At 35.5% G+C, this 19,081-nt stretch overlaps 1 protein-coding gene across 1 annotated transcript in view; it reads left to right on the top strand.

Annotated features, from left to right (window-relative positions):
* Adgrv1 (adhesion G protein-coupled receptor V1) overlaps positions 1-19,081 on the top strand; it is a 469,087-nt gene that overhangs the window by 64,560 nt on the left and 385,446 nt on the right. The window contains exons 28-37 of the mRNA XM_070031103.1: positions 2,492-2,707; positions 4,000-4,215; positions 4,863-5,107; positions 6,463-6,644; positions 7,402-8,213; positions 10,945-11,154; positions 16,039-16,169; positions 17,004-17,103; positions 17,479-17,658; positions 18,269-18,432. Coding sequence (XP_069887204.1) covers positions 2,492-2,707; positions 4,000-4,215; positions 4,863-5,107; positions 6,463-6,644; positions 7,402-8,213; positions 10,945-11,154; positions 16,039-16,169; positions 17,004-17,103; positions 17,479-17,658; positions 18,269-18,432 — 2,456 coding nt within the window. The remainder of the gene's footprint in view (positions 1-2,491; positions 2,708-3,999; positions 4,216-4,862; positions 5,108-6,462; positions 6,645-7,401; positions 8,214-10,944; positions 11,155-16,038; positions 16,170-17,003; positions 17,104-17,478; positions 17,659-18,268; positions 18,433-19,081) is intronic.

Here is a 19,081-nt window from a genome sequence, read left to right as displayed (position 1 = left end):
TTTATTTTTTTATTTTTATTTTTTTGTCGGTCTCTTGGGGCTTGAACTCTGGGCTTGGGCCCTATCTCTCAGCTCTTCAGCTTAAGGCGAGCGCTCTACGGCTTGAACAACAGTGCCACTTCTGCTTTTCTAGTGGTTAATTGGAGATAAGAGTCTCATGGACTTTCCTGCACAGGCTAGCTTGGAACAGTGATCCTCAGATCTCAGCCTTCTGAGTAGCTAGGATTATAGGCATGAGCCACTGACATCTGGCTTCCAACTTGTTTGTTGAGATGGAGTCTTTTTGCTTAAGCTGACTGGAACAGCAATGCTCTTGATTTCTGCTTACTGAACAGTGTGAAATACAGGTGTATATTATCATCCTTGAGTCTGGAAATTATGTTTTAAAAGCCAGTTACATTCCCAGAGTGAATTTTGAGATGCTCCTATATAATTTAACTATAACACTTACTATCCTTGTTCATGCTGTAAATTCAAAACACTCTAGGATCAATTGGGGAAAGTCTAGGGATAGTCCCAGGAGAACTTCTTACCTTGATCTATTTCTAGAGGATTCCCTTACTGTCAAAACCTGTTGTATTGGCATGAAGCATGTATGGGAGAGGGGCAAAGATGTGTGAAAATTGAGAAATTGTATAGACTTAGCAGCCTAAAAAGCCAGATTCCAAGTTCTACATGTTGATTCTGTTCTACCATGGATTAATAACTAAGTTTCACCTTACTGAAATACTGGGTGAAGAGTTTTATCTACAGCTTAACCAATTCTTGTCCAAGGTTATAGAAGGAAATTTGTAGTTGCTATCTTTACATTTTGTGATTATAGTTAAACTTAAAAAAAAACCCACAAAATATCCCATATTTTTAAAGCAAGATTTAAAATCAGTAATAAGAGCAAACAAATTAAAATAAAACTTAATTATTTGTCCTAGTAGGAATTATAAAACACAGATAGCTTTCAAGCACCTCACCATTTACTGAAACAGAAATACAATCAAGATTGAATATGACATACAACTGACTAGAATCTGATAACACACTCTATCGTAGAGTACCAAGTTATTGGACATAAGCTTTTAGAGACCCATTTTTCTTTCCCATAATATAGCTAACACACTCTATCCTAGAGTACCAAGTTATTGAACATAAGCTTTTAGAGACCCATTTTTCTTTCCCATAATATAGCTATATTATGGGGATTAAATGAAGTTTGTCTCCAACAAATCTGAGCAATTAGCATTAATAAAGTAGTATATACAAAATCTTTGTGCACTTCATAGGAGAAGTAATTAACATGCATTATGTGTTTAATATTTTGTTGGAACCATGAAGCATACTTGAAGAACATCAGAAATAATTAACATGCATTATGTGTTTGATATATTGGTAGAACCATGAAACATACTTGAGGAACATTAGAATATTGATGATGTAGGATAAAGAAAAACTTAGTGTTAATTTGTGAGACAGTGACTCAAATTTTAATTGGTATAGAGACCAGTAGTGTCTTTCCTGCCTTGCTGAGAATGTAGCCATCAACATTCATGAATGAGAAGAACAATGTAAGAAGACCAGGATCAGAACCTGTTGAAGGTATAGGATTCAGGATGCCTGGCTATGGATGACAGATGGTATCCACCCAGTTGGTGAGGAGATATATATAGAGAGAATGAGGCACATTCTCATTGTACATCTTTGATTGTTTCTGACAGGTACTAATATAAGACCCCAGGCCATTCCTCATTTGCACAATTATGCATGTTAATATAAGTGTATAATTATAAAATATATATCAGCAGGTGAATTGGGAATGTGGTGATATGTATATGAATATTATTTAGCTATAAATTGAACAAAATTTGTGATAAAATATGTGCAAATATAAAACATTATGTTAAGTGAAATAAGTCTAAACTAAAAAATGTTATTTCTAACTAGAGAAAAGTGACCACTAGAGGCTAAGTAAAGCAGAGAGGGTAGGGAGAGGAGACTGGATAACAGGTATCCAAGTGCAGCCAATCTAAGTACAGTCAGAAGGAATCAGGTTTAGTGTTCTATACCCTAGTAGGGTGACTGTAGTTTGTAGCTAGTCTTTGAGCGCTGGGAACCAAGTTACATTCCTACTCTGCTCTGTAACTTCAGTACTGCTTTTCTAAAACTGGTAAACTAGTTGAATAGCATAGGTTCATCATTATGTTTTGTGATACCATATAAACTGATCATCAATTATATTTGAACTACCATTTTTGAAATATTTGCCATACTAAAATGTTACTATACAGGAGCCGTTCTAAAGATTTTTAATGAAATTACTCCTATGATATAAACTTCCTATTTATGTTGTCTGTGTGTCTCCATTTTCGTGAGTCAGCTCTTAAAAATTAAATTTGGAGAGCATGAGCATCCTGCTTAGCTAATGGAATCTTGCTGAAATTTCTTGATGTTTAGGCAGCTCATAAAATTCTGATACCTTAGTTTTTCTTTTATCTTTCAGTTCGAGATTCTCCTCGTCTTGGTCCCAAAGCAGAAACACTAGCCCATGTAATTATCATTGCCAATGATGATGCGTTTGGAACTCTTCAGCTCTCAGCACCTCTTGTTCATGTGGCAGAAAATCACATTGGACCCATTGTCAACGTGACTAGAACAGGAGGAGCCTTTGCAGATGTTTCTGTGAAGTTCAAAGCTGTGCCAATAACTTCAATTGCTGGTAGGAATAGTTGGCAAAGGAGGAGTGAAATGTTGTAGAGGGACATGTGTCTTTGATCAGTAAACTCACTCAAAGATGTAATTTGAAAATCCTAGTAGAAAACAACAATACTCATATCTTTTCAGATCCAAATATAGAATTCATATATATATATTGTGGTAGTAAATTTGTAGAATTTGTGACATCTGATCGTAAACAGCATATACATTAAAAGCTGTGATGACAAAACTTTGCATGAAACAACGGAAAGAAAATTAAAGCTAGCATCAGCTTTTTCTGCACTTACTCTGTTTTTTAAACTCACTCCTGTGTGAGTGACAACTGAGGAATGTCATAAAATGATCAGCCCATTGAGTTCATGATGCTTTTGAAGAGCATTGTTGCTAGTTTCCTTTATTTTTTGTGTTGCTTTATCTATGAAGATTGTGGATGAGTCAGTGGCTAGCAGTAACTATTTTATGTATAAGCAAAATGATCATATTGCCAAAAGTAAACTTTAGGAGGCTCCCTTTAGTAGTAGTCAAGTTATCTTATTTAGAGCATGCTTTTTTCAAAAATAAATTCAAGTAGAATGTTTTAGGCCCCATTCAGAGGAACCTGAACAAGAACAGATTGGATATCATGGCTGGTTTTTACTTAAATAAATTATCTGGATATAATTCTTTTTAAAAAGACAATAAACCAGACTCATCTTGTTCCTAAGTGGTATGTGTTCACATTTAGGGATGATTGATCCCCGGAATGCTCCGCTGGCTTTAGATACCTCATATACTGACAGATGGGGTGGAGGTCCATAGAAGCATTCCTTCTTTCCCTATCCACTGCCTGACCAGAAACACCCCTGCTATCCTGAACAGCACTCCACAGCTTTGTAGGAAATTTTATCATGCTGCCTGCATCACTGATGCTTGTGTGCCATATCTGTAGAAAGGAAGTTAGAATTCTGTTCCTTTTTCTAAAAGTATTGTGCCCATATTTGTTTTTTTTTATTTTTTTAGGTAAGGAGAAACCTTATGGCAATGAAACTTTCCCTCTTTCTTTCTCTGTATGTTCATTTTTTGAAAGTTCATTTTTATGAACTTGAGCACTCTTAGGAATCTTTTCCATTAACATATTATTTTATTAAACTCGTGTTTTCCTAGCTTGAGAAGTAAATATCTAGTTTATGATGAATAGAGTTAATAGTCTCCAAAAATCTGCCCAAGTGTATCCATATGGTTTGATACTTAATAATGTTTATGAAATGCATATCATATTTCAGAATAATAATCCTTAACCTTTTCTCCTTGAAGGTGAAGATTATAGTATAGCTTCTTCAGATGTGGTCTTGTTAGAAGGGGAGACCAGTAAAGCTGTGCCAATTTATATCATTAATGACATCTACCCTGAGCTGGAAGAAACTTTTCTCGTGCAACTGCTAAATGAAACAACAGGAGGAGCCAAGCTAGGGGCTGTAACAGAAGCAGTGATTATTATTGAGGCTTCTGATGACCCCTATGGACTGTTTGGTAATCAGACTAGTTTGTGTCTTTTATTTGTTTGTTGAAAGTCATACACAATGACCTTTTTAAAAAAAATTAGAAATTCAGAGTTGATTTGATCGAGTGTTCTTGTTTAATGTGATGTTACTGATATATAAGACATGCTACATAGAGAACTGGCAGTGGTTATGGGTATTTAAAAAATAGAACAAATCATAAATATGAAAATCACAAACCACTGACTTTTCAGCCAGATCTGGCTTCTAAATAGGTTTTGTGAATTCTTAAAAAATTTTTTTTTCAGGCCTGGCTTTCTGAATAAATAGGAAAATATGTTAAAATTGAACTCTTTTCTTGTGTATTATCAGCTAAATATTGAACAACATTAAGAATCCTGTAGACAAAAGCTGGTCTTGTGAGATTTATCACAAGGATCATTGGATTAATTTCACTCATGCCTGAGATATACTTAAGCCTCCTGTGTTCATCTGAGTTTATGCCTGTGCTTTTATCACAGTGAAAACCAATTCGAGAATTTTAACAGGCTCTGCTGACTTGTGTACTGCCCAGTAGTCTGATTTCATGTGGCATGGTCACTTAGATGCTTAATTAGTTCTGTGTTGCTTCACTTTTACTTTGTATCTGAAGTCAATTCCTTTCTGTCTGCCCTTTAGAATTTCAGATTACTAAAGTTATTGTAGAGGAATCTGAGTTTAACTCAGTGAAGGTAAACCTGCCAATAATTCGAAATTCTGGGACACTCGGCAATGTTACTGTTCAGTGGGTTGCCACCATTAATGGACAGCTTGCTACTGGCGACCTGCGAGTTGTCTCAGGTAATGTGACCTTTGCCCCTGGGGAAACCATTCAAACCTTGTTGTTAGAGGTCCTGGCTGACGACGTTCCGGAGATTGAAGAGGTGAGAGGATTGGCTAGCATAGAATGACACTATAAATATGTGCCTTGTCTTATAATGACTAGAATAGATGACTTTCTGTGACAATTATTGCTGTAAGAATGCCCAAAGTATGCTAGCATGATGTCATCCTTACAAATAAAAAAGCAGGGATAGTCTAGAAATAGATTGTGAATATATACCAACTTACTTGCATAAGTTTTTAATACAATTGTATTTTTCAACATGATTACATGATAAATTATATTGCAGTTACAGTTAACTTTGCTATATTTGTTTCATATAAACTCCTACTCACATTTTCATATGGATTGTACAAAACAGCAATTTTCATTATGATATTTCTATACATGCAGATAATATACATTGATCACATTTTCCCCAACAGTAATTCAAATAAGCTCTTCATTTGGATCCATACTTCACTTGTCTTAAGTATGAACCAATTTTAATTAAGTATAATTTTTACTTCTTAATTATTCCTTTTTTAACCATTATTGAGAATATACCATATGAAAAGAATACTAGATGTATTTTCCAGATATTTTTTTTTTGGATAAAGAAATAATGTGGCTTGGAAAAGTAGAGCTCCATTGGGATCCAATACTGACATATTGGCTGAAGACAGCTTTATTTTATGAAGCCCAAGTATTATGAAAGCCTAGTTGTCAACTTAATTTCCTTGTAATGACACTTACTCTTTAATAGTGTCATCTTTTTATAGATGAGAAGTCCATAAAATTTCTTTTGAGTCCTAAATGTATCATTATTCTCTGCTAAAATAGTGATTCATGAATACATAAATTTTTGAGTAGTCTTATTTTCTTTAGGTAGCTGTACAAAGGAATTGCCATTCAACAAATCAGTTTGTGAATACAGTGCATCACATATATTTCTTTATCTTTCTTTAAAAATTCAGATGCCAACACGATGCTTCTTTTCACTTTTGTCAGAGAATTTCTATTAGCATAAAGTCTGAAATCAAACATAATAGATTAACTTTCCACGAAAATGCATATGCAATGTTTTTTTCTAAATAAAAAATTGTTTAGGCCATAAAAGTTAAGTTACTGTAATGATAAACATAAACAGATCTTAAACTGGTTACACATGATTATATAACTATATATTACATGATTTGAATAGCCTATGTTTGTTGTGTATTATTATGCTTTATTATTAGAAGTTGATGATAGCCATATCATTATATATCTATTAATAAACATGGTATTCATGCATTGTTTACTCTATTTTGCTCTTGTATTTGTATAGATATGTTTTGATTTGTTTCCCCTGCATCAATCTTACTCTAATTTCAGAACTAGGATGCTGTTAAGAAGTTTTCACTGTATTTTTAGGTTATTCAAGTGCAGCTCACTGATGCCTCTGGTGGAGGTACTATTGGGTTGTATCGAGTGGCAAGCATTGTTATTCCTGCCAATGATAATCCATACGGTACAGTAGCCTTTGTTCAGTCGGTTTATCGTATTCAAGAGCCTCTGGAGAGAAGTTCCCGTGCTAACATAACTGTCAGGCGAAGGTATATGAGATCGCTGCTTGCACCCATGTGGTAATGGGTGGTGGTGGGAAAGGATTCATCTACAGTGAGATAATTGAGGTTTGATGAGTTTTCTATATTGTAACTTCTATGATAGGTTATTATGTCAATGGAAGCGTATCTATTGATAGAAAGACCCCATAATATTCATTGTCTCAGTTGTTAGTGAAATAGGTCATAGATGATACACCACTGTGCTTTCAGTCTTAGAAATTTATTGACTTAATCTGTGGCCTCTTAGAACAAAAACTTAAATAACTAACTTCCAACTGATTAAAACATATCTAGGGTAGATATGGGTTTTTTTTTCTTCCTGTATTTCTTTGGTGAGTTGGCACAGTGTCCATTGAGGTCTCTCAGAAACAGAATACATAGGTTTGAGAGATCTTTTGACAAGAAATGATGTTTTCTCAAAATGTATTCATGCTCTTATTATTAACTTCATTTTAGTGGACGCTAGTAGTAAAAATTAAAATTTGCAACTCTGCCTGGAAATTGTAGTTGTGTGCCTTCTAAAATATTTTCATAGCTTGATTAAAAATAAGAATTATTTCACTGAAAATTAGGAAGATTTCCTTATGTGAGAAAATAAAATGTGAAAAGAGAAATGCTCAGGGAATATAACTGTGCTTGAATGAGTAAACAGTAGAAAGAGTGAGAACTACAGTCAGCATTGCTCTTCTCTGTGTGTAATCATATGCCACTCTTAACCTGTCTTTAATTGTCCTCCATCTTTTAGTGGTGGGCACTTTGGTCGGCTGTTGCTCTTCTACAGTACTTCTGATATTGATGTAGTGGCTCTTGCAGTTGAGGAAGGTCAAGATTTACTATCCTATTATGAGTCACCAACTCAAGGGGTGCCTGACCTGCTCTGGAGAACTTGGGTGAACATCTCAGCCCCGGGGAATCCCCAGGATATCTGTGCAACTTTGTGCCTCAGAGAGCATGCTTGCTCAGCATTTTCATTTTCCAGTGCTTCTGAGGGTCCCCAGTGTTTTTGGATGACATCATGGGTCAGCCTAACTGTCAACAATTCAGACTTCTGGACCTACAAGAAAAACATGAGCAGGGTAGCATCTCTTTTCAGTGGTCAGGCGGTGGCTGGTACTGACTACGAGCCTATGACAAGGCAGTGGGCCGTAATGCTGGAGGGTGATGAATTTGCAAACCTCACAGTTTCTATTCTTCCTGATGATTTTCCAGAGATGGATGAGAGCTTCCTAATTTCTCTTCTTGAAGTTCACCTCATCAATACCACAACCAGTTTAAAAAACCAGCCAACCATTGGACAGCCAAATACTTCTGCAGTTGTCATAGCCCTAAATGGCGATGCCTTCGGAGTGTTTGTTATCTACAGCATCAGTCCTAACACCTCAGAAGATGGCTTCTTTGTTGAAGTGCAGGAACAGCCACAAACCTCTGTGGAGTTTGTGATCCACAGAACTGGGGGCAGCTTAGGCCAGGTGACAGTTGAATGGCATGTGGTTGGGGGAACAGCTACTGAAGGTTTAGATTTCATAGGTGCTGGAGACTTCCTAACTTTTGCTGAAGGTGAGTCATGGATCTAAATGGGTCTTACCTGGTAGAGATGTTATAGTCAACTTTTATGTTAATGTCGGTAAGAATTCCTACTGTGTGTATTCTTTATTTCCCTCTGGTCCGGGGACTTGAACTCAGGTCCTGATTATTGTCACTGAACTTCTTTTGCTCAAGGCTAGTGTTCTAACACTTGAGCCACAGCTCCACTTTCAGCTTTTTTTTTGGTAGTTAATTGGAGAAAAAAGTCTGACAGACTTTTCTGCCCAGGCTGGCTTTGAAATGCAATCCTCAGATCTTAGCCTCCTGAGTAGCTAGGATTACAAGTGTGAGACACCAAGACTGTTATTTCACTTTTAATACATACACCTTTTTTGGCAACTTAAGTTTCAGTCATGATATATACACAGTATACTTTTGAAAACATGTTTGAGAATTACTTTAAAAAGTGATATGTACAAGATGCGATGTCGACAAACAAACTTTACGAGAAGGTGGGAAGGAAGGTATGGTAGGGGAAAAACAAAAGAGGCAACATGCTTGGTAAGAAATGTACTCATTACCTTGCTCATGTAACTGTGACCCCTCTGTACAGTATTTTCACAATAAAAACTTATTGAAAAAAAGAAAATGAAAAAATTAACTCAATTTTAAAAATATTTCTATAATGGTCATTTACTGGTAAATGATTTGGAGAAGAGTAAGAGTGGTCAATGTTCTGCTTGATGGAAAGATAATAGTAATTGATGCCATTTCTTTCTGCTTCAAATGAAATAATGAAAATGTGTTAAAGAGAGATAATGGTTATGTTTTCAGCGGTCTTGATAACTGCAAAGAAAATTATCTTATAAAATAATAGCATTATAAAATTACTACTAACTTGCATCCCAGTGGTGCCTGCCTAACTCCTATAAATCTAGCTATTCAGGAGGCTGAGATCTGAGGATCTCAGGTCAAAGCCAGTACAGGCAGAGAAGTAAATGAGACTCTTATCTCTAATTAACCACCAGAAAACCAGAGTGGCTCTGTGGTTCAAAGTGGTAAAGTGCTAGCCTTGAGCAAAAAGCTCAAGAACCATGCCTAGGAGATAAGAGTTTTATTAACTTTCTTGCCTGGACTGCCTTAACTATGATCCTCAGATCTCCATCTCTAGAGTAGCTTGGATTACAGACTGAGGCAGTATTTTTTTGTAAGTTTTTAAAAAATACTATTGACTGGATGAATTATTGTCACCTTACAAATGGATACCTACAGACAACTGCAAAGTTGATTGCTTGGTCCTTTTGCTGCTCTTTGAATTCCTTTTCTTCCTCCTTTCTTTATGCTCTCACATCCTGGAACCTGGCACTGAGTGCTCTCTTACCGGGTTATGCACACATTCATCATTTATTTATTTTTATTTTTTGTCGGTCGTGGGGCTTGAACTCTGGGCCTGAACGCTGTCCCTTAGCTCTTCAGCTCAAGGCTAGCAGTCTACCACTTGAGCCACTGTGCCACTTTTGGTTTTCTGAGTGGTTTATTGGAGATAAGAGTCTCAGGGACTTTCCTTCCCGGGTTGTCTTTGAATCAGGATCCTCAGATCTCAGACACCTGTGTAGCTAGGATTACAGGTATGAGCCATCCCTGCCCGGCTTTTGTCATTTCTAGTTCCCCATTTCACCACCATTCCCTGAATACTCTTACCCTTTCAGGCAGGTGTTGGATTGAAAAATGTGATTAAAATATGCATCACAAAGCCAAAATGAAATTGAGCTGCCATTCTCTTTAAGGGAATTATTTCTAAACAATCTGCTTTCTACATTTTGCTCAGGTAGATCAATATTCTTGACTAAAGACCAAAAATGTTAAACCATGTTGTTTTTTTTTTAAAAAAAATATTTTATTGTAAAAATACTGTAACAGAGGGGTTACAGTTACATGAGTAAGGTAATGAGTACATTTCCTATCAAGCATTGTTACCTCCTCCTTTGTTTTTCCCCTACCATCCCTTCGCTCCCCACCTCCCCAATTCCTCCCTCCCCCCCCAGTTGTAAAGTTTGTTTTCAACATAGTGTCTTATACATCTCATTGTTACAATGGGTCAACCTGTATCCTTATTTCAGCATTTTGTTATTTCCTTTCCCCTCCCCAAATTAGAAAAATGTATATACAAGATGCAGGGCACCGGAATCAAATACAATGAAAAGAGAGAGAGGTTATACCATAGAAGAACATACAAGAGAAACAAAAAAAAAATCACATAGTACATTTTAAATATGTTAAAAACAATAGCAAGCAAGAAAAAAAAAAACACTTGTGTCCCTATCTTGGGTTCATTTCACTGAACATTATCTTATCTGGTCATATGTACATAGCTTTTGACCTTTTCTGTTTGACTCAGACATATACTAGTTATTGCAAATAAGGGAAACCATGGGACCTACGTTTCTTTGGGCCTGGCTTACGTCACTTACCATGGTTTTTTTCTACATAGTTATATTCTTGAACTTTTCCACAGTCTTGAACTTTTTCACAGTTCAAAATGTCTTTGTCTACAATCTTGCCCACATTGATGAAATTTTGCAGTGTATATCTCTATCTGTATCTATCGTGAATGTACACTATTTGCTTAAAGTGGTGCTAAACTGTTATAATGGCTCAAATATTTTTACTTATAAAAATAAAATACTTTGTCCTTTTTCCTTTGTATTCTCTTGATGATTTTGTTGCTTTAGCTTTTAATTCCATTATTATTATTATTTAATAGGTGAAACAAAAAAGACAGCAACTTTAACCATTTTAGATGATTCTGAGCCCGAAGATGATGAAAGCATCATCGTTCGTTTGGTGCACACTGAAGGTGGAAGCAGGATTTTGCCCAGCTCTGACACAATTACAGTGAACATTCTGGCCAATGACAATGTGGCAGGCATTGTTAGCTTTCAGACAGCTTCCAGGTCTGTCATAGGGCATGAAGGTGGGTTCCTTTTATTGCTGAACACATTCCTTCCTTTTTCTGTCCATGTCATTGTTTTTCGAGCTGTTTAATTCTTCTGATTTGTTTCTTGTAATTATTTTGTTTAGCTGTGTGTTTTCATCCAGACAGAACTTGATTGGGAGAGGGCTGGCTATCGCACAAACTGCTTGATTCATCCTGTGCTCTAGCTTGTCATCTCACTGCTGTGATTTTATTTTTAGTCAAACTAGAGTTCCTCAGCTTTCTCATCCATTAAATGACAGTATTTTTCTTTCACAGGTTTCTTTGTGAGGAGTAAGCATGCAGCTAAATGTAAAATACTTAGCATAGTTCTTGACAAGTGTAGCATATGTTACTAATGATAGCAGTAAAAAAGCAACAGATTGCAATTGTATCTTTTTTATTTTTAAAAAGGAGTGCAAAGTTGGAAAATCTCATACATTGTCCATTTTTCTTTAAATCTAATACTGTCTTTGAAATCTTGAGTAATATCTTCATGCCATGCATAAGAATGACTTGCTCAAACATTGTAAAAAGCTGTGGAGATTAAAAAAAAACTACTTATAGATGGTTTCACCACACAGTTTGTATTTAAAAAAATAGTTTTACCGGGGCTGGGAAGGTGGCTCAGTGGTAGAGCGCTTGCCTTACATGCATGAGGCCCTGGGTTCGATTCCTCAGCACCACATACGCAAAAAGAAAAAAAGCTGGAAGCGGCGCTGTGGCTCAAGTGGTAGAGTGCTAGCCTTGAGCTGCAGAGCTGAGGAACAGCGCCCAGGCCCAGAGTTCAGGCCCCACAACCGGACCCAAAAAATAAATAAATAAATAAATAAATAAGAAATGATAAAAAATAGTTTTACCATAAAGAGTTAAGAAATGTAAATAATTTGGCTCACATAATTGGATCTCTACTTACAGATGAGAAAACAAAGCTGAGATATGGAGACACTAAGGCTCTAACAGCTAGAGTTAGTTGCTGAGTTGTGGAAGCGATCCCTTCACTGAACATTATCTATCCCCTTTCTGTGGACTCCTCAGCTAGCAATTTTATTGGATTTGCCTATGTCATTGTGTTTGTTATAGCTCATTTTCTTCATGGCTTAAACATTTTGTTTTTAATAATGATTGAGAATTAGATGTTGTAGAATCAGATGTTAGGGTAGAGAAGGCACCAAGAGAGTCACTATTCTGTATCTCAAGGAGAATTGAGGCTGTCAAGTACAGGACGATAGCTGAAGAATTTAGCAGCCTGTGGGGAGTACTCTTCAAAGTGTGGTCCTCAGGCCAATTCCAATCTTACTGAGAGTCCATAACAAGAATAGTTTAGAAACGTTTATGACAATTCAACTATATTATCCAAATGCAGCTTCTACTCTGTATGGGTGGATGTTTTTTTGTGCTTTAACTTAAGTAGTAATTCCACTTTTGGGGCTTTATGAAAATGTTAGTGTAGGATGGATTAAGACAAATAAAACAAAACATGCAGGCCCTTGTCTATCATGGCAACTGTTTGAGAAGTACTGCTTCTTGGCCATGAGAGAAGAAAGGAGAAACATTGTAGAATATAGATTCAAGGGGAGTATTTTGGAGTTTTTTTATGTTGAAGAAGCTTAAGGACAGAAAATAATGTATAAGAAGAGAATCTATCAACATGTTGGTGGAATGAAGAGCATATCTGATCAGAGGCCACAAAGCATTAAAGAAAGTGCTTAGTGTTATATAGGCTCTTGCTCTTTACAATATGATGGAATTTTGTTTTTAAAGAATACAGAAGAATATGGATATCCAGCATGAGTTTAAATGTATTTTCAATGTAAGGCAACTAATGTTGTACAAGTGCCTCTTGGTAGTGTTTGGGTGGTGATGATAAGTAGTAAATTTAAAGCCGTGGAAGAAGTCAGTGCTAGCCTACTGGGTACCACAGCATCTCCGAGAACCTACTTAGGTCAATATATATGTTTTCTTTGGAGTGGATGAACTTCACCTGAAAACTGTATTATGCTCTTCTCAGTTTCCAACAGCTATCTGCTGGAGGTACAAATAAGACAAAGGACTAGTAATGAAAACAACTGTTCCAACTGTTTAAAAATCTGCTTTTAAAATCTGCATATTCTTCTGTGAGCATATGTTTGTCCCTGGAGAGAAAACACATGATTGCCCATCAGATAGTTTATGTTTTCTGAATAAAAATGAATGTAGTTTCAACTTTTCTTTCCTTTGATTTTTTAAGATAGATTACCTGAAGGCCTCAGTTAACTCTTTTCTAAAACATGTTATATCTCAATAATTCAGTTTTGATGTGTACTTTATCTTACTATGAAAATTACATAGGGAAATATGTGGGCTTTCAACAATGTTAACACTGCTTTTGGCCTTATTTTTGGAGACTGATAAGTGTAATTAAATTTAAAATGTGGACTATGCTGGACTTGCACCTTTAGAGCATCCATTGTTGATTCACAGAAGAATTGCCTTAGTGCTTAGCAATGTGTTGAATTTGGAAAATTCAATTTATCTATTTTGTCCTAAAACAAAGAGAGATGCTCATGGTAAATAGTACATTTTTTGATGCATTAGACAAAGTTCAGAAATGTGAGATGATGGGTTTTGCTGCAGCTGTAAACTGTGTGAACACATTTGTATAAATCTGTTAAACATTTCATTCTGCCACTCAGCTCTTCAGCAGCATAATCACCACATCATATTTGATAGATTTAACTTTACTTCACTTTTCAGGGACAGTATGAATCTGTTTTAGTGAAATATTTGAGCAGTAACTATAAATCTTTAAGAAATGCATAAGCTGGACTACAGTATTGGAAACAATTCTTCCAAACTGCTCATATTGACAGTCTGTGCATCAAGTCATTTATATTTTTATAATTTTAGACAATTTTATTTTTGTAAAATCCAAATCAACTTGGCTGATACATGTCTACTATGTGAAAGTTCTGTACAGAGGGGTTACAATTACATGGGCAAGATAATGAGTACATTTCTTATCAAGCATTGTAGCCTCCTCCTTTGTTTCCCCTTCCTATCCCTTCCCATCCTCTCCCCCGACCCCCCACCCAGTCCTCCCCCACACCAAAGTTGTTACTTCTGTATATGTTAATTGACTAAACTTTTTTAAAATTCACAAGATAGTTGATACTTACCTTTATGAAAACAATCTTGGTTTGGGGAAAGAGTCAAACACTCAAAGTTACTAAAATGAATTTTCATTGATGTTTTTATCTGCTTTCGGCTAGATTTGGCTACTGTTGGACAGATCTTCTGCCCTAGTTATAGCGTACATCATCCTCTTTGCTGGGCTGTGTGGATTTTGCCTGGAGATGATTGCTCAGCCATGTAGTCAGACTGTGAGAGCTGACAGCACTTCTTTGGCTTTCATCCTTAGCGATACTGGAAGGCAGTTTAGTACTTAGGAAAATACTTATCATTTGATACCTAAAGTATTCTTTTTCTCCACAATTAATTTTCATTGTCACGCCAAAATATTGTGTTATTTCAAAAGCTTTGTTTAATCTTGAAGCCATAAATTTATCATTATTGTGATTCTGGGTTTTCATTTAATATGGATGATTTTTGACCTACATTTGGTTTTCTTAACACATGTTTTCTTTGTTTTTGTTTGTAACTAGTGCTAAGGGAGTCTGTAAATCATTCCATCATATATTGATTTGAGAAATTTCCATTAGAACCAGGTGTTTATGGGTTGGGAGATAGCTCAGTGGCAGAATGCTTCCTTAGCATTTGAGGCCTTATTTGATCCCTAACACTGCCAAAAATAAAAAGAGAAATAAGTGTTTAAGTTTAATAAATTTTTTTAAAAATGTAATTTGAAAAAAATACTAGAGCAAGGTTTTACAACCTATTTTATTATCTTTGTTTCTATTCCTTTTCTGAAAAGTTTTAAAGATTTTACTCGTGTACCAAATAGCTATTTGGAATTTTTTTCAATGAATATCCATACATTTCAATTTTTATCTATGGATTGTTCTTTATAAAGCCTTTTAAATGTTATATTTATCTTTTACTCTAATAATTTCGGTTTTATATTGTTCATCAACGGTACCTTAATTTGTGTCTGTGAATTGAATGTATTGTCAACAACCCTCAAAGTCATCCCCATAATTCTTTGCAAGCTCAGTTATCTATTTGAAAGAGATTACTCTCATCACTTACTAGTTTATTGAAATTTTATAGTATTTAGTATTTTATGAAGTATTGAATGGGGATAAAAAGCAGGAATGTAAAACATCCAAAATTCTTAGTTATCTTGGGAGGAAAACTATAACTTTGGTGATGTTATGGACATTGATGGGCAGATTTGACACCTTTCCTTTGTATTTCTTTTTATAAAACAAAATCATTGATGGTATATGTAAGTTATAATCTAAAGAAATGTGATTTTCAGGTATTTGCAAGCATTTCTATGCATGCATTATGTAAAATCACATTGCATTACAGTGTAAGGAGTTTATGTCTTTTGGGCAATAAAGGAAGATTTTTTTTTTCTGTGCGAACACTCCATTTGACCACAAGGAATTTTCTTTAACCTACAGAACATTCATGTTCTGGTGCATGATTTGACGTGGATACAAGTTTGTGTTTCTCATTTTAGCATGTGCATTTGTAACTGCTACATGTTGAATTTCCTAAAATTTTACTAACTTGATAGTGTTTAGGTATGGAATTATTGTGACAATAAACAATAAGCATGTATTAAGCTTCTAGGAAATTCAAAACAGAATAGTTCTATTATGATCTTGGGCAAGGTGCCATAATGGTTGCATGCTTGGGGTGTGGGTTTTGTTGAGTTCACATGTTAAGTTCGTTTTTCCCATTAAGTACTTACCAAACTGTACATTGTACTTGCAGGAGAAATATTGCAATTCCATGTGATAAGAACACCTCCTGGTCGAGGAAATGTTACTGTTGACTGGAAAATTATTGGACAAAATCTAGAACTCAATTTTGCTAACTTTACTGGACAACTCTTCTTTTCTGAGGTAAAACTATAAAGTTTTACTATCACTTTTTAGAAGATACAGTGTATTTTGAGGAAATGGGATAGAAAATTATACCACTATTGTGTTTATTGTCATTATCGCTTTTTCATCCCCAGTTGGTATGAATTCTTTGATGGTGTACTTGTTTTTTTCCATTTTTACTGTCTTTACATTTGAGCCAAGCCCTAGAGCCAATGCCTTTCAAGCTACAATGGAATCTGGGCAACACTGTCATGTTCTCTCTTTTTTTTGTACGTTTTTTATTGTAAAAATACTGTACAGAGGGGTTACAGTTACATGAACAAGGTAATGAGTACATTTCCTATCAAGCATTGTTGATTCCTCCTTTGTTTTTCCCCTATCATCCCTTCCCTACCACCTCCACAACTACCCTCCCCAACCCCCCCCCCCCACCTAAGTTGTAAACTTTGTTTTCAACATAGTGTTGTGTACATATCATTGTTATGATGGGTTAACCTGTATCCCTATTTAAGCATTTTGTTTTTTTCTTTTTGCTTGCTCCATTTCCAATTCACCATTTCAGCAAATCTTGGTTACTTACTACTTTGTCTGAAACTTTTTAATCATGGCACCTTGCTCATAGGATAAAGTGTACATTAATCAGGTCAGCATTCAGAATCTTCTTATAGGATTTGCTTTTGTCTGCCTGAAACCTTGTTTCTCATGTCAAGTGTGTTATTTAATTGAAGTTTTAACTAAATAACTCTTATTAAATGAACATATGTTTGCACACACAATTTATATGCCCCCCAAAAGCAGATTGCTTTTGTTCAGCAATACTACAGGCATAGATTTTTTTTCTGTTTTAAACAGGGAATATTGAATAAGACAATATTTGTCCATTTGTTGGATGACAACATTCCTGAAGAGAAAGAAATATATCAAATTATTCTGTTTGATGTCAGGACACAAGGTAATACAGAATTCAATTGTGAACTTCTTTTGAGTACTTTTAGAGAACCAAAACAAATAATAGTTGTCATTTTTGCACTTAGCTTTTAGACAATTTTTAAATATTTAAAATTCTAAAATGTTTAAAAAATAAGATGCTTAAGATACTGTCGTTCTAGCAGAAATGTGAGATCCAAAAAACACTAGGAAAGTATGTGAATGTGAAATATGGACTCTGTCAGCTTGATGTTTTCTACTAGAGAAATAAGCAAAATAGAACCTTTATCAGTTCTGGTTACAGTATACAGCATGCTTCAGTGTGTGGGGCTGTAGTCTAGTGTTTACAAGGCAATGTCAGGCACCATTAGAATTCCTAATACGATCTCTGGTTTTCTAGGGGTTCCCCTAGCAGGGATTGCTCTGCTTGATACTCAAGGATATGCTGCTGTCTTGACGGTAGAAGCCAGTGATGAACCCCATGGAGTTTTAAATTTTGCTCCTTCATCAAGATTTGTTTTACTACAGGAGGCTAATGTAACAATCCAGCTTTTCGTCAACAGAGAGTTTGGGTCTCTAGGTTCGTTACTATGCAACAAATGGGGTTTCTGGGCAGGGTGTTCAAAATACTCTACTTCAAAGGATGCTCACAAAAATTAGGAAAGGATAAGTATTATTATTTATTAATCCAGGACAGTACTCAATATGTTCTTCGTGTACGAAAAGTTTAAAGGAATTATCTAGTTTCACCAAAGTGTGTAACATGGAGACATGGACTCTCAACAGCCAATAGGCTGGCACTGTGCCCATTAACCAGGCTGGACTTGTCCATCCTGGCTCTTCCACATTTCTCTTTCTGCTTTGGGGCCATATCAAGGCACAAGAAAGCAAGTGAAAACACACAAGACCCGCTGAAGTGCAGGCTAAGAACTAGCACATCATCATTATACTATTGACAAAATAAGTCACACAGCCATACTTCAAGTTGAGCTGTGAGGAGTCAGCTTTTCCTAAAGAGGGACATAGCTGAGCCTTCACAGATGGTAAAGACCAGGAATACAGGAAGGGGTGAGGAATATGGGCCAATGGCACAAGCTACTTCAGGTGCTAAAGGACAGAAAAAGATCTTAAAGTGAGGCATTATTTAAAACTTAAAATAATCATCAAATTTTGTGTAACCGATGTATTAGGAGCTGTCAATGTCACATATGCCACTGTTCCTGGGATGCTGAGTCTGAAGAACCAAACAGAAGGAAATCTTGCAGAGCCAGAAGCTGATTTTGTCCCTGTAGTTGGCTTTCTGGTTTTAGAAGAAGGAGAAACAACAAAAGCCATCAACATTACTATACTTGAGGTAAAACTCCTGTTATTTCCTCATTATTGTATGAAACCCAAAGTAGTCACCAAGAAAGTAGAAAATGGTAGACTATTCTATCAATGATTGTAAGCAAATTTATAGCCCTTAGTAAGAGACTTCGCATACATTTACATTTTAAGATTTTATTTAAAGTCATGAAGACTAATATCACATGTTTATTTTTAGTTCTTCCTAAAGAACTTCAATATAAAGTTCTTCAATATAAAGTTTTTGTAACCTGCAATAGCTTCTAACTATGTGAAGTCATTTTCTGGTTTGATATTCCTGCTGGTCCCTTACTTTTAATTAAGCTTATTTCTCTAGTTTGAGATCCCATTTGGAAAACAATTTATTCTCCCCTTGGCTCATTTTAGTTAGTTTTATAAAAATATTAAGGAATATTTTAATTATATATATATTATAATGGTACTGTGACCATTGTGATATGATAAGAACTCAAAATCCATAATATAAAAGACAACATTATGTAGAAGAATTTATCAAAACTTGCAAGCAAACCATCTTTGAAATGTCTATTCTGTTAATGTAACTGGATGTAAGTACATGATTCCTTAGTTATATGAGCTTTTAAAGCAGAATTAATATGTCGACTAGTGATTAATAGTAGTAACATTCTCTCTAGACC

The sequence above is a fragment of the Dipodomys merriami genome, unplaced genomic scaffold, assembly GCF_024711535.1.
Source record: "Dipodomys merriami isolate MVZ:Mamm:240054 unplaced genomic scaffold, mDipMer1.0.p SCAF_20, whole genome shotgun sequence".
Taxonomy (NCBI): domain Eukaryota; kingdom Metazoa; phylum Chordata; class Mammalia; order Rodentia; family Heteromyidae; genus Dipodomys; species Dipodomys merriami.
Note: the sequence above shows the minus strand (reverse complement) of the source record. Positions and strands in the feature narration are given on the sequence as shown.